The sequence below is a fragment of the Pungitius pungitius genome, chromosome 3 (genome assembly GCF_949316345.1).
Source record: "Pungitius pungitius chromosome 3, fPunPun2.1, whole genome shotgun sequence".
Taxonomy (NCBI): Eukaryota; Metazoa; Chordata; class Actinopteri; order Perciformes; family Gasterosteidae; genus Pungitius; species Pungitius pungitius.
The window spans coordinates 519,844-535,008 of NC_084902.1; the positions used below are offsets into that span (position 1 = coordinate 519,844).

Here is a 15,165-nt window from a genome sequence, read left to right on the forward strand (position 1 = left end):
AAATAAGCCCATTGGGGGTCCAAAATAAAACACAATATTTTATTATCATTTGCATAATTTCTAAAATAAAGTGTGAAAAATTGTCGAGGGGTTGTAGAAATATAAAAGCTTAATGATGTCTTTTTAATGGACATAGAAGACTAAGTTAGATGAACGAGAGAACAGAAGCTCAGATTAGAATAGACAAGAAAGGAAACAATATCAAAGTGACAGAAGACAAACTATTATTAGTTTTATTCAAATAAAACTGATTTTTTAAAGTCCTGCCGGTGCACTCCACTAAGTGGTGTCATGCACCTTAAATGTTGATTTGTAGTCAATCAGTAACAACCAAAGGCTAGAATATAATAGAAAGAAAAAAAATTGAAAAATATAATGTTGGTAAACAGAGTCAATGATGAATAAGTGTAGATAAATAAAGCCACAAATATAAAACACATAAAACAAAAAGTTTCAATTAATGCTGTTACTTACAATATTATTCACGATTACTACAGTATAAAAATAGAAAACCCTGGAAGCCATGTTAATGAGGAGAAAAAATAGGATTACAGATCTTTTAACTGATGATGTAAAATGAACCAGTTGCTCAGTGATGGTTTCTCAACATGATGTCTATACGAGACCTTCCGTTACAAACTAACAGGTTCACAAAAACATTCAGCCAGCTTGTGAAGACTACCTGTTGGATCTGTCTTGGTGTGATTTGAGCTCTGAAGACTTGATGCTTGACAGTCTGACTGCAGGTCAACATGCAGCATCATTGTGTCCTTTTACAGATCAAAGTCTGCTAGGCTCAGAGAGAGGAAAGGGTTCTTTGGACCATTATTATTTCTGATAAAATATGTATTATATACTACAGACGATGGCGAGAGACAAATAAATTGTTTCCATCCCGTTTGAACTATTGAATCTACATATGTTTTTACAATAAAAATATTTTGTATGGAAAGAGTCTGAAGTTTAAGACCGTAAAAATAATAAATAATAAAGCCTGCACACTTTAAAGTGCCTGTGAAGTTTTTTAGTAGCAGAATTTTCTCTCTCTTCCTAAGGAAAAGGGTCGCGGTTCATTTTGAGCAAATCTGCATTAGATAGCCAACGGAAAAATGTACACAAAGCTACGTTTGTCCCTTGAGTTACGCTCATCTTGATCAGATGTTGTCGTCTAAGGATTTCTTTCGGTCATGAAGGTCTCCATTAGATCTCATAGATGATTTACAGGTTCATCAGAAATCTTGTAGATCTAATAGAGGTCTACAGATGTCTTGAATTACATTACATGTCATTTAGCTGATCTTTCAGGTTGGACACAACCTGTAAGATGACACAGGTCTGGTACTTCTTCCAGATATCAGGGCTGGGTCAGATGATGTGGGCGTGTTTCAGCAGCTGCCTGGTGAGCTTGTTTGCTCCGGAATGCCCGTCAGGCCTGGTGAAGGAGAGTCTCTCTGTGACGGTCTGGATACAGGACCGCCGGACACGACGTCTTTCTCACCGGGAATCATGGTTTTCCCCAACGACTGGAAGCACAGAACAAAGACTAAAGTCTAACACCAGTCAGAACAAATCCTAGGTGAGAGGTGAGCTCTCCAGGCTTCTCTACCTGGTTCTCAGCCAGCGCCTGTTTGGCCATGTAGTGCTCCCTCTTCATCTTCAGCTCCACCTCCTCAGGAACGTCGGGCACCATTAGGTCGATCAAACGGCCAATGGAGAAGACCACATGCTGAGAAGAGAGGGGGCAGGTTGTTAAAAACGGTGTTTCGTATTTTATTCCTCATCTACTGCGTTTCTCTCCGGATCTCACTCACCTCGAACACGATGACAAACGTCAGTCGGATGGCGAGAAGATGGAAGTACTCGGGGAGGTAATCGCCATCTGCATCCCTTAAACCCTGATACCTGCAAAGCGTTGGCAACATTAGCAACATCAATGACACCACCAACATCTGCAACATCAGAACCATCCCCAACATCAACGTGGGGCCATTGCCTACCTGCAGGGTGTGTGTTGCTGGCTGTAGTTGCGTGGTGACGTTGCCAGGGTGAAGTTGATGAACCCAGTCAGTGTGCGGTCTCTGGTGTAGATGTAGTATAGACGCGGCAGGAAGGACGATGTAAATGCAATGAGGAACGCCTAAAGACAGCAGGTGGAGGTCAGATTCTATTGGCTGCTGAGGGAGAAGGTCAAACTCTCTTGGCTACCGATTGACCCTCAAATCAATCTTACATTGCTGAGCACGGCCACGTGGGCGATAACCTGCAGGATGGGGAACCAGATGCCGATGTCCTGAGCCCGCTCGCCCACTGGCCGCCGATACTCCGTCACAAACTTCTGAGCGTCCAGGCGGATCTCCACCCAGTTGTTGACGAGCGCGAAGAGAGGAGCCAGAGGACAGGCCGCCACGAAGATGGTGATGAACCCAAACTGGATCACTGAGGAGAAAGAGGAGAAGGAGTAGAATGAGAGGGAGGATAATGAGGTGAAGGAGGAGAAGGAGGAGGAGGCAGATCTCCACGTTAAACACTACTTTCCCTGGAAGCCGTGGAGGATAAATCCAACTTACCCATCTCCAGGTATTCACTGAAGAGGCCTTCACAGACCAGCAGCTGATAGTCCGTCTCCCAGGGAAAAACTTCCTCCTCCTGCACCTCTGTTCTCTCCTCATCTCCTTCCTTGTCCCTCACTAGCTTCGGCCGATGACTAGATTGCCTCTTCTGCCACCAGCACCTCAACTTCCTGTCAGATAGTGAGCCATCAGTACAGGTCCATTCTTGAAGATGGAAATGAAGACACATCAATCCAAACATGTATTTAGGACACAAGGGTTAGAGGTCGGCGCTCGGTTGTCTAAATGGAAGAAGGTTCTGATGGGGGTTCTATCTGATGTGGTTCTATCTGATGGTGGTTGTCCCTGCCGTACACTTGGCTTACTACTTGCATTTTTTAAAATCATTTGTCATATGAACTGAATGTCTTGTACATCTTTTACGTTCTTCATTCTGTACACATGACGTCTTGTAGTCTGTCCATCCTGACAGAGGGATCCTCCTCTGACCTTCTCACTGAGGCAGGTCAAGTAACTTTTTATTCATTACATTTTCACACAAATATCTGTACTTTCTACTCCTTAAATTTGAAAAATAGCCTCGTTACTCCAGTTTCATTTTGGACTCGTTTTTTCCGCTTCTCATCATTCAAAAACACACAGAAAACTTATCCAGATAAATTGCGTCATCTGGATTGAGCGAATTGGATTCTGTTTGGATGAGAAGTAAAAACATGAACCTTTCAGACACCCTATTGGTTTCCTCTGCGATGCACCTGCTGACGACACAAACTCAGACTGACGCCGGGTGTGAGAAGTGGTCGGTGGAAGGTTCTTATCAGAACGGCACAAGCCAATCCCAGTTGGTATTTAGGGACATGAACCCGCCTCCTCTTCCTCCACTAAGGGATTCGGTATTTGCTCATAAAGCCTGAAACGGGTCATTTGGCCAATGTTTTGATGACAGCCAGTTCAGTGTTTCCCATCATTAGAACAGGGGTGCGCCCCCCCCCCCGGATAAAGTCAGACTGCACCCATGAAGTGGACACTGCAATCTAGTGTGGGTACGTCCTCTGACTCGTGTCATTTAGCCTGGACTTGTTTAAGTCATACAGCATGCAGCATCTCAGAATGTCGCCATCTTTCCATCATCTGAACGGCAGGTCACGTGATCTGAAGGCACCTTCCCATCATGTTGTAACCGACTGACATCTATGATTAATGTTCTGTGCTCACATGACTTTTTAAATTGTATGTATTTGTTTTGTTTTTCTTATGTTAAAATAAAAATGAGGCAGTCATCTGGGTTTCTCCAGGACTTGACTGAACTGGACTGAAGACCAAAACCATGTCCTCTCCTCATGTTCTTACGGCCAGATGAACTCCTGGGCGTTGTTGATCAGCTGTTTTCCCACCATGATGACCAGCAGCTCCTGGGCCAGTTCAATGAGGCATCCTCCGGCTCCACACTGGGACACAAGAACACAGGTATCTATACGTTTATCATCACTACTGTGAGGTGGAGCAGCTGTGTCTCACTAGAGGACACATGGACGAGCGTCCAGGAGGAGGATGAACTGCAGACCACGTGGTTAAAGGTACGAGTCGTTTGCTAGTTTGATTCCCAGTGTCTCAAGCACCATCATCATTCCCATCCCCCTCCTCCTCTTCCCCCTGAGCTTCATCATCATCACTTTAACAGACTCACGTCTTCGTTGCGAACTCCAAACAGAGTTTTGTAGTTTCCTGGGTAACCGATGAACCTGAACACAACAAAAAAGAAGAATTAGAAACGTATCAATACAGATTTGGCGCTTCACAAATTGTCTTTTAATTTTGAAAGTAAAATCTGTCGACCAATAAGTTCAACGGACAGCAGAGAAGAAGAATCATCAGAGACAAAGGTAAAAGGAGGAGCTCCGATTGGTCAAGGCGCCTCTCACCTGCCTTTGAAGAAGGCGATGTAGACCGGAGACGAGTAGAAATTCACAAACTGGAAGACGAAAACTTTGAGGATGAACATGTCTTCGTATTTTGACTGAGTCCGATGCATCTCTGACAGAAAAAGCAACAGAAACAACAGCTGAGTGTTGGACCTTGGCCTCTCACCACTGGGGTCCCCAAGGCTCTGATCCGAGTCCCCTCCTGTAGGAAGTGTGTTTATCGCTTAATTGGAGTTTTGCAAATGTTGATAATTTCCTTTTTTTGTCTTCATTGCGCAAGAGCTGAAAATATGTGTCATATATTGACATTATTTAGGCCATGATGAGAAGAGCTGCATTACGCAATAGACTGCAGTTTTCTACTGTGTGACAGAATGTGTTTTTTGTGTAATTAGTTAACGCTTTTGTTGCGTGCAATAAACATCAAACTAAATCAGTCGAAAGATCTCCTTTCGTTAAGGAAATCAAATCACTGTTTCTGAAGCTCAGTAATGAATATCACCGAAGGAACGCCGCTACACCTCCTCACCTCTCTGTAGACCAACTGTGTCGCCATCCACCCACATGGCTTCTCCTTCCATCGCTATGCTGATGACACCCAACTAATACTGTGGATCTCTGGCTGACTGACTGACACACCACCTGAAGATTAACCTTCACAGGACTGAACTTCTCTCCCTTCCACCAACGACCTGACCTCTGCCGACCTGACCTGACCACTGCTAGGACCCTCTGTGTGACACTCAAAGGGTTCTACTGATCTGACCACCTTGACTATTGTAACACCTCAGGAGTCTACCTGCCATCTGGCCTCTGCAGCTGGTCCAGAACGCAGACGCTCCACTGGTCTTAACCTAAATTCACCCACACTACTCCACTCCTGCAGAAACATTTAAGCTCTGAGACGCTGAGGATGAGGAAGGTGAGACAGAAGGAAAGAGACCGAGGAGGGTGAGAAAGAAGTTGAGGGACCAGGGAAGATGAGGGTGAGACAGGAGGTGAGACTCACCCCATCGGGTGAGTAGGCGAGCCAGTGAAGTGTAAACCTTGGACAACATGAGGATAACCAACAGGTTCAACACGGATCCTGAGATACTGGCTACCCTCCCAGCCTGAAAACACACACAACAAGACAGACAGGGAGATCAATAGTGGTCCTCAGGGAAGTGCCCTGAAGCTCCTCCTCTTTCTACTGACCTTTGATTGGATTTAAAGGTTCTCTATTCAGATCATTCATCTAACAACTAAAGGACAATAATATATGTAAAAAACGGTGCATTCACTGCCCTACACTGTTAGCACTGTTAGCTCTGTTAGCACAGTTAGCTTCCGGAGGCAGGTCGTACTCACAAAGCCGGTTAAGAAGCTGCCGGACTTGTAGATGATGACAGTGACTATGGTGCGATACAGGATGATGGCCATGAGGAACATCAGCACCACGATGACCTGCACACAGGAAGGTCAACACTTCCAGTAAACACAGTTCATGAGCTAACATGTTACTGTCCTCCAAGGAGGTCTTCAGGTCAGTGACTGTGACCGTTCAGGGTCAAAGGTCAGGAGGCCCACCATGAGGATGATGACCATGCAGCCAGTCATTGTTCTGTTGAGTCGCTTTGTTTGAGGGAAGTAAGGTTCCTCTGCTCCGGTAACAGAGTTCCTCATGGTCATCGGGGCCATGGCAGTGAACTCTGGACGAGGTCTCTCCTGAGGGGGACAGAGGGATCACAGCTTAGTCCTGATCCTCTATGTAAAACAGTCTATATTTAGTCTACACTCCCGACTGGTCCGCGAGCGCCACCTAGAGGGCCGCAAAAATCTTTCAATTTGTACAAATTGTAATATTTCAACTTATTATTACAACGCTGTCTTGTGGAAGCCAATCAGTGTTGAGATGCTCTGCTCGTCATCACCGGCCATCTTGCTGTCACAGTGTGAAGACACTTCATGAAGCTGTCCCTCACCGGAGGGACAGCTGAGACTCAGCGTCTGTAAGTTTCTAATTTCTCCGTTTTTTATGTAGTTATTTTTGCCTTTCATATGATTGTTATTAATTATAAATGTATTATATTATTATTTTATTAACTGTATCTGTTCCATGAATTATTACGTAGTGTTGTTTGTGTAGGTTTACATACAGATAATAAATATATGTCCTTGTGATGATCACTGTATCAGGTTGTTGCTTGTTACATTTTTTTATTTTATTTAGTCATTGAATACAAATCCAACCTTGAATGATTTATTTAGAGGATCAGTTAGTTCATCCAAGAGTGTGTTAATATTTGAACGCGCCCCGGGCCACTTTCTACTTCTACTACTTCTAGGTCACGAGCCCCTGTTCTACATAAACCAGTGGATATTTGGTCCTGATGTCTGCTGGTCGATGTGTTGCTGGACCTGCTGAGGGACGGGAGGCGTCTTGGTTCTGTAGAACCCGTCCTGGTAGATCATTTAACAAAGAGTGTGAGGCAGGTACCTCGATGTCCTGAAACTCTGAGCAGTCCCAGCGGTGAGACAGGACCGAGCAGGTCCTCTTCCAGTACTCCAGGAAAGTGACAGACCACAGAGACATGAAGACGCTGAAGAACACCGTCCCCCCGTTATCAAACATGATGCCAGCCTGCAGGGTGGGACAACAGGGGGACGGAGTGAGACGCGTGAGGCAGATCACGCATTCTGTGTCTTTATGTGTCGTCTTTAATCCGACCGGTACCTTGAAGGTGGCACAGATGCTGGAGTAGTTCCAGTGGGAGCAGATGTTACAGAGAGGACACATGGTGAAGCTGTTTCCACTGTCACACAACTCCTTCCTGCACACACAGGCCGTGAGGGCTTCATTTGTGTAGAGGAAGTTGCATTTTAGCAAAAAACAAATACTACAAATACATGTCAACAGAAAACAGCAAAGTTTTGGTGAGGTTTGGGTGCAATGCATTGTGGGACAACAATGACCGCTCAACTTCTCACTCACGCCGGAACGTCATTGGCCATGAGCCAGAACCCGAACAAGAAGACCACGGTGCCGACCAGCGCCGCCGGCAGCAGCCAGCCGGTGTAGAAACCTGGGGAGACACGGGACGCCGCTTGAGCCAACGAGTCAGCGGAGGCCCGTCACCGATGCTTCTGCTGATTGTTACCCAGCCAGGCGAAGTAGAGCGCGATCTTCTCCCCAAAGTACTCCCTGATGTGGTCCAGAGGCTGGTAGTGTCTCCAGGAGGACCACGTGGCCCAGTAGGAGTACAGGATCTCCCTCAGAACCAGCGACCGGGGAGAGACGGGGGGCGTCGGCAACCGGAAGCCTCCCTCCAGACAAAGTGCGGAAGGTTCATTCAGTGGGATTCACAAATTCCCAAATATATATTCAATTTAAAAAGGCACACCGAAGGATTTACAGACACATTCCAATGCACAGAAATAAAGGACCATTTTAATCGTTATTTGTTTGCGGATCGCAAAATGTGTCTGACGGAGAAGATCCTCAGCTTTTATCAACATTTTATCCGTAACCAATCCGATGTCGCCCTCATTTTCAACCAATCACATGAGCCCAGCTCGCCCCTCCCCTCCCCACGAGGCTGCCCGCCTTACAGCAACCTGAGGAGGCAAAGAGGTCAGAGGTCAGAAAACAATGGCGTCCCGTAGAGACAGCGCTCCGCTTCAAGTGTAAGTCAAACATAATTGATGTACCCCCCCCCCCCCATTATTTGAATCTTCTGACTCAGTTTAATCTTGTAGCTCCATGAGTTTAGCTAGCTAGCTAAGTAGTGTTTTCTAACTTTACATGCTAATTAGCTTCTTCTGCAAAGTAACATCTTGGAACTTATTAATGAAAATAACTGACTGTGTCAAAAGTATTCACATTCATTACTCAAGTAGAAGTATACATACTAGGGATTGAAAAGACTCAGTAGCAACTCAAGCTTTTACCTTGAGTAAAAGTATAAAAGTACTGGTTTCAAAACTCCCCTTAAAGTATAAAAGTAAAAGTTATGTAATGGGGAAAAAATGTCCATAAAGGACAAACCTGGCTCTCAGAACATGTCAGTCGGTTACAACATGATGGAAAGATGGCGACATTCTGAGATGCTGCATGCTGTATGACTTAAACAAGTCCAGGCTAAATGACACGAGTCAGAGGACGTACCCACACTAGACTGCAGTGTCCACTTCATGGGTGCAGTCTGACTTTATCCGGGGGGGGGGGCGCACCCCTGTTCTAATGATGGGAAACACTGAACTGGCTGTCATCAAAACATTGGCCAAATGACCCGTTTCAGGCTTTATGAGCAAATACCGAATCCCTTAGTGGAGGAAGAGGAGGCGGGTTCATGTCCCTAAATACCAACTGGGATTGGCTTGTGCCGTTCTGATAAGAACCTTCCACCGACCACTTCTCACACCCGGCGTCACTCTGGCTTTGATTTGAGTTTTAAGCAAAACAAACGAACGTGATCAAAATGTGAAGCCCGGTTTGGGGAAGAATTCAGCCAAACGACGGGAGATTCATTTGTCAGGTCAAAGGTCAAGTATCAGCGCTGCGTTAGCAAAGGCAGGAGCAGTTCTGTCAGAAGAACAACTCACTAACACCAAGAGGAACATTATGTTTTATCATTTTTGTTAGATTTAAAAGGAAGGATTTCTATTGGCCGTCTCTAACTCTCATCCTTATCAGACCCGTGTCTGCCTGGTTGGCACCTTCTGCTCAGAAGTAAAAAAAGAACATCTTATCCCATCCTAAGTAATTCAATGGTCCATGGCCTCATGAAGATCTGGGTTTGGTGGGAGCTGCTGCAGAGAAACCTCGTTGTTCAGGTCGTAAACTCAATTTACTCGATTCACCTGCTTCTTTGCTCCTCAAAAAGAAGTAAATAACTTTTAAATGACTTTAGAATAAAGTCTGAATCCACTGGTGCAGCTGATTTAAGGAGGAAGCGCATGAGAATTCTCCCCCTTTTGTGCTTTACCAGATGCTAACGGAGGCTGCACTTAAAGATGGAGGAAGGGGTTTGGTTGTTTTTAGGCAAATGAGGTTTGTTAAGATGAGGGTGAGTTGGTGTCAAAGGTTAAAGGCCGGGGTCGTGAGCTCACCTCGTGCAGGGGATAGGCTGCGGTGAAGACCTGCTCCGTTACCAGTCGATCGATCCCCACCTCCCCTCGCTTCACCGACCCGTACGCCGTCCTGGCCAGGATCTCATACAGCTGCAGGGACACAGTCACTGCAGGGACACTGAGCGGACCCTAACCCTCAGACCCCTTTGTGAGAGTCCAGATGTCACTTCCTGTTTACCATGTTGGATTGGCCCTTTAAATCTGTGCAAGCTCATGAAAGCACTGGAGCTCGAGGACGCTTCTCTGAGGAATGCCACGATTTATTGATGATGCATCTTTATCTTTTGTTCTTTCTGTGAGATTGAATCTAAAGCTAGTTTAGTATAGATTTTTAATAAGTCACTTTTTTTAACTACAAGAGCAATATAAAAGTTCGTTAAAAGAAATATTCCTTGTTTAAGAAATGATTTATTATCTATTAATTTCTTAATGTGTGACCATTTAAACACAACATGACACCTTTTTGTCCAACATAGAGGTCTAAAAAACAACGTTCAATAATAATACAAACACATATACTTCATTTAAACTGGGTTATTTGTGTTCATGTGTTTTCTACGCATGATTGAAGTGAGTTCTTGGTTCTTCCAGAACAAACACTGACAGGTTCCTTCTTTGTGTGAAGGTACTTTGCTCTGCTGAAGGCGTGCACGTACACACGCATGTTTACAGAAGGTGTTTGAGGAGGAGGCGTCGCCACTCACAGCTTCCGCCTGCCGACTGAAACATCCTGTAATCTGAGCCACGGCTCTGAGCCAATCACAGCCGTCGGTGAGGACCATGCCACCATCAGGCAATCTGTCAGAACCAGGATGAGCCGCTGGGACTTCTGCAGCTCTCAGGGGATCCAGTTTACTTTGGATGGACAGAAGCTCAGAACTCGGGGGTTTTCTATTATCAAATTTCTCAGGTTAATCTGGACCCTGATGGTGATGAAGCAAACAGCTTCTGCTTCTTCTCACTCACAGAGGGCTGAGTGTCAGTTTTTATTGTCCAAATAAAATAATGTTTAACCAGCTGGCACACAGAATGCCAACAAAGGAGTTCTGTTTGTTCTGTGGGCTTCATGTGGGCTCTCTACTTATTGGTAGAATTGCATACTCCTGGTTATATGCAACGTTAGGATTGAACTTGCTACAGACTCACCACCTGGTGTCTTTGAGAAGTCTTGAAGAAGGTGTCTTTGTTGTTGCTGCCCAGAAACCTGCAGACAGAAAACAGGGTTAGACTGCTTTAAGTTTGAGTTGTGAGTTTGCACTTTTAAACTAAGTAATAAAGGCCTCTAATCTGCAGGTAATTTATATTTTTCCATAATTTATGTTTTGTTCATTTTTACATGAACACTGACACACATCACACAAATAACAAGAAAGCAACACTACTTTTGGTGCAAGGCTTATTTTTCTGAGCTTATAAATGCACAATATCAAAAAAGGTTGCTGGTTGAGATGATTAGTTCAGTCCAGATCTACTAATTTGGTTCTTACCTTTTACACATATTAGTACCATACATATAATATTTTAAAAGGCAGGTTTTTGCATTTTTTGGGTCATTTATTGCTCATTGTGTTCTGGTCTGTTTTACCTCTGGAGCTTGTTATTCCTGAACTGACAGGTGTAGAAGTCAGGTGGCGGGTTGGGGACGTCCTGAGACAGAAGGTTGGGGAGGGACAGTCGGGAGAGGACCTGTGCAGACCAGTTAGTGATCGGAGATGTGACCACCTGCAGGACGACAGAAGACAGATGACACACGCTTATAGTTAGGGGTGGTTCAGGTTCATGTTAGGGCTGGTTCAGGTTCATATTAGGGCTGGTTCAGGTTTATAGTTAGGGCTGGTTCAGGTTCATGTTAGGGCTGGTTCAGGTTCATATTAGGGCTGGTTCAGGTTTATAGTTAGGGCTGGTTCAGGTTCATGTTAGGGCTGGTTCAGGTTCATGTTAGGGCTGGTTCAGGTTCATGTTAGGGCTGGTTCAGGTTTATAGTTAGGGCTGGTTCAGGTTCATGTTAGGGCTGGTTCAGGTTCATATTAGGGCTGGTTCAGGTTCATATTAGGGCTGGTTCAGGTTTATAGTTAGGGCTGGTTCAGGTTCATATTAGGGCTGGTTCAGGTTCATATTAGGGCTGGTTCAGGTTTATAGTTAGGGCTGGTTCAGGTTTATAGTTAGGGCTGGTTCAGGTTCATGTTAGGGCTGGTTCAGGTTTATAGTTAGGGCTGGTTCAGGTTCATGTTAGGGCTGGTTCAGGTTTATAGTTAGGGCTGGTTCAGGTTCATATTAGGGCTGGTTCAGGTTTATAGTTAGGGCTGGTTCAGGTTTATAGTTAGGGCTGGTTCAGGTTCATGTTAGGGCTGGTTCAGGTTTATAGTTAGGGCTGGTTCAGGTTCATGTTAGGGCTGGTTCAGGTTTATAGTTAGGGCTGCTTCAGGGCTGGTTGTCTAACTTGTTTTCTTACTCAGAGGCATTGTTTTTTCTTTTCAGACAGATTAAAAAGGTTTAAAATCAGACTACCACCTGCTAAAATCATGAGACTTGACTTGGATGTTTACCTGCAGTGGAACTCTAAGGCTGATCTCTTCAGCGTAGTAACAGAGGACACTCCATGGAGCACTGAGGAGGACAAAAGTGATCTTTGTCTTCGCCTGAAGGACCTCCTTCTGCAGAGACAAAAATAAAGACTCAAAAATGGTTTAATGGTTTATACAGTGTACTTTGTAAAACAATATCCAAGTACAACTTTGCAGGTACTTTAACTTGAAGTATTTTATGCTTATAGTCTGTACTTTGTATAGATTTTTACAGAATATGCATATGAAATGAGATTCATCTTGACTTTGTTCATACCGAGTACTTTCACCTTTGATACTTGAAGTACATTTTGAAACCACATCACTCTTGGTTATGTGAGAAATTTCTGTAACCAGAGTAGCATTAAAGCTAGCTAGCTAATGAACGTACTATAACACTGCTTGATAATGTTGCCATTAATTAGTAATAGATCAATAGTCTGTGTTCTTTAAGGACTTATTGCTGATAATTCTGCTGTACTTTTATCTGAGAGTACATAGGACTTTATGACTGATATGTTTTCTGCTGTAAATATTTAATTTGATTTAATTGAATTAATAAAAACATCCGCTTAACATTGTTGATTATGAGGGTCCGTTCAGGACTCAACTATTGAGACACTCTTACACGCACTAAAGACTCCCCAAGTGACCTATGTGTGTGCATATATAAAAGATTATACATACTGGTCTGAAACACTTCCACGTACACTAAACGGACCCTCAGAGTTCACTGTTCAAACGCTGGTGTCTCTGGATCTGATGTTTGACTGGAGGGCTTTATTTTACTGACCTGCTCCTGCAGCAGTCCGGAGTCTCTCAGTTTGTTCAGAAACACCTTCCTCCACTCTTTGTGGGTGGGGCTAACACCTTTGCTGCCTTCTCTCTGTGAGCTCAGAGGCTCCTCCCACACCAACACAAAATCTGCCCAATAGGAGCACAGCATTTAAAACTTACATCATGGATCCCTTCACTGACAATAACTTGTAAAAACAGCAAAACCTTTGAGACAGGTTAAAACAGGAAGTTCTGCAACTATATATTTTAGTTAGTTGGTTTAGTTAGTGTGCTGCGGCATTATCTACACACCAAAGTATGTCAAGATAAAAATAATCTACAAGTAGAGTACTACAGAGAAGTTTGATCAGAAATTGGTGCAGTAGATTGTGACTATTACACGTCTGTAATCCACCAGTAAATGGAGAAGAAAAAGTAGAAGATGAAGAAGAAGAGGAAGAAGAAGCTGGTGCTAACGTAGTAAACACAGATGATGAGTCAGGAGGGTTTAACCTTCTCTGAATTCTTTCAGCAAACAAGTTCCTCAGTTCTTTTCCGAGCCTCTGTGCTTTAAGAGCGTTTGTTTTACTCACCAACTCGACTCAACCCGTCACTGAAGACGTTCCTGTTAGGACGACGAACAGGTGCATCCTGGGAAATGATAACAGAATCCCTCAGGACATCTTAATATTTTCACTTCCACAACAAAAAGAGGAAACAATCAAACAGGACGATCGGATCATGTGTCACGAAGAGCGTAGATTCAAAACACTTAATTCCTCAAATGATGGAATAATTCACCTGTTATCCCTTCACCAACCAATCATATTCTTTGATTAGGTCACATGACTTTGTGTGAGGCTGTTGAGGAACTCCCCCACGGTTAATGAGAGCAGATCTGACTCTCTGATATTAATTGTTTACTTTGTGCTTAATGAGGCTGAAGACAAACGGCTCCGTCTCTCTTCATCACACACTTCCTGTTTCCTGTTTCCTGTTTCCTGTTCCACTAAAACAAACTGAGCTCCAGCGGTGATTCTACGTTCTACATCTTAGTTATAAAGTACAGGATTAAAAGACCCATTCGACTTTGACGATGTGGAAAAGCATTAAAACTGTATTTCATCCTGCGAGTTGGGAAATAAATGTAATGGTATTTTACTAAGACTACAGTAAACTTGTAATTGTTATAGTACTTATAATATTTATTTTGGTACTCGTATAAGTACTTGTATTACTTATAGCAGTTATGGAAATTAAAGTATTGATGACCAATAGAGGCTCCGCCTCACGGTCAGCCATCGTGTCACGTTACCGTGGCGATGCTGCCGTAGTCCTTCTCTGCCTGGGTTTCCATGGCGATTAGTTCTGCGTTGTCCTCCCCCTGCTCCCCTCTCCTGCTCATCCTCCCTTACGTCCTTCCTCCTGCAGGTACACAGCAGAAAAGGGGAGGAGCCAAAATGATGCGCTGGATGGTCATTGGTTTGTTCCTTTGTTTGTCAATAACATTGAAACATGAAGGTTGATTCCACGAAAAATACACTGGGAGGAGTACGTGAGTCTGGAGGATTCACGTACTTATACAACGGCTAATGTCACAAAACTTCCTCAGTGATGTCATCGGCTGTCAGCATTCTGATTGGCTGCTGAGCGATCAAATTCAGGTGAATTTGATCTTTCTGTATGAAACAGTTTTCTTTATTCCACATCATCTGATTGATTAATCAATTTATATATCTAAAACAAACTCAAGTTTATTTTAGATATATTTTCTTTATCAAACTGTCTTTGTTCACATCTTTACACATTGTTGGTTTGTTACTGTTATACAATTCAGTTTACAATTAAACTGATAAGAAACTTAACTCTGTTTGAACCATCTTTAAATAAGAATATATCTGATTCAATACATATGGTACTTTTACAGCAACATAGTGTTGAATTTGTGCTGTTAGTAATTTTACTTTAATAGAGAAGTCTAAAAACATTTACTGTGTACCTTTGTGTTTTTACACTTTTAAAATGTAGGAACATACACACACACACACACACACACACACACACACACACACACACGCACACACACACACACACACACACACGCACACAGACACACACACTCACCTGTGCATGCAGTGGGTCTCAGGCTCAGGTGAGTCTCCAGCCTAAAGGCGTGCAGCTTTCTGTCTAAGTTGAGCTTCCAGACGCGGAGTGAGTCGT

General features: G+C 43.8%; 1 protein-coding gene across 1 annotated transcript; it reads right to left on the minus strand.

The window, feature by feature from the left end:
• Positions 1–93: 93 nt before the first annotated feature.
• Positions 94–15,119, minus strand: ano7 (anoctamin 7). Its single transcript, XM_037459312.2, has 24 exons — positions 15,070–15,119; positions 14,261–14,370; positions 13,539–13,596; positions 12,962–13,092; positions 12,151–12,258; positions 11,190–11,326; positions 10,751–10,808; positions 9,584–9,694; positions 7,633–7,798; positions 7,467–7,557; positions 7,209–7,305; positions 6,972–7,115; positions 6,062–6,199; positions 5,843–5,938; positions 5,502–5,604; positions 4,493–4,604; positions 4,258–4,312; positions 3,921–4,018; positions 2,568–2,740; positions 2,231–2,436; positions 1,998–2,137; positions 1,812–1,902; positions 1,607–1,726; positions 94–1,523 (listed from the first exon to the last, which is right to left on the minus strand). Exons 2-24 carry the CDS (start codon positions 14,348–14,350, stop codon positions 1,386–1,388), a joined length of 2,661 nt encoding a protein of 886 aa, XP_037315209.1. The 5' UTR covers positions 14,351–14,370; positions 15,070–15,119; the 3' UTR covers positions 94–1,385.
• Positions 15,120–15,165: the final 46 nt, after the last annotated feature.

Coding starts and splice junctions, on each gene's coding strand:
- ano7 (XM_037459312.2), bottom strand. CDS start 14,350: ATGAGCAGGAGAGGGGAGCAGGGGGAGGACAACGCAGAACTAATCGCC. Junction 13,597..14,260: donor ACTACGGCAGCATCGCCACG/GTAACGTGACAC, acceptor ATCATTTCCCAG/GATGCACCTGTTCGTCGTCC. Junction 10,809..11,189: donor AGGAATAACAAGCTCCAGAG/GTAAAACAGACC, acceptor TTCTGTCTGCAG/GTTTCTGGGCAGCAACAACA.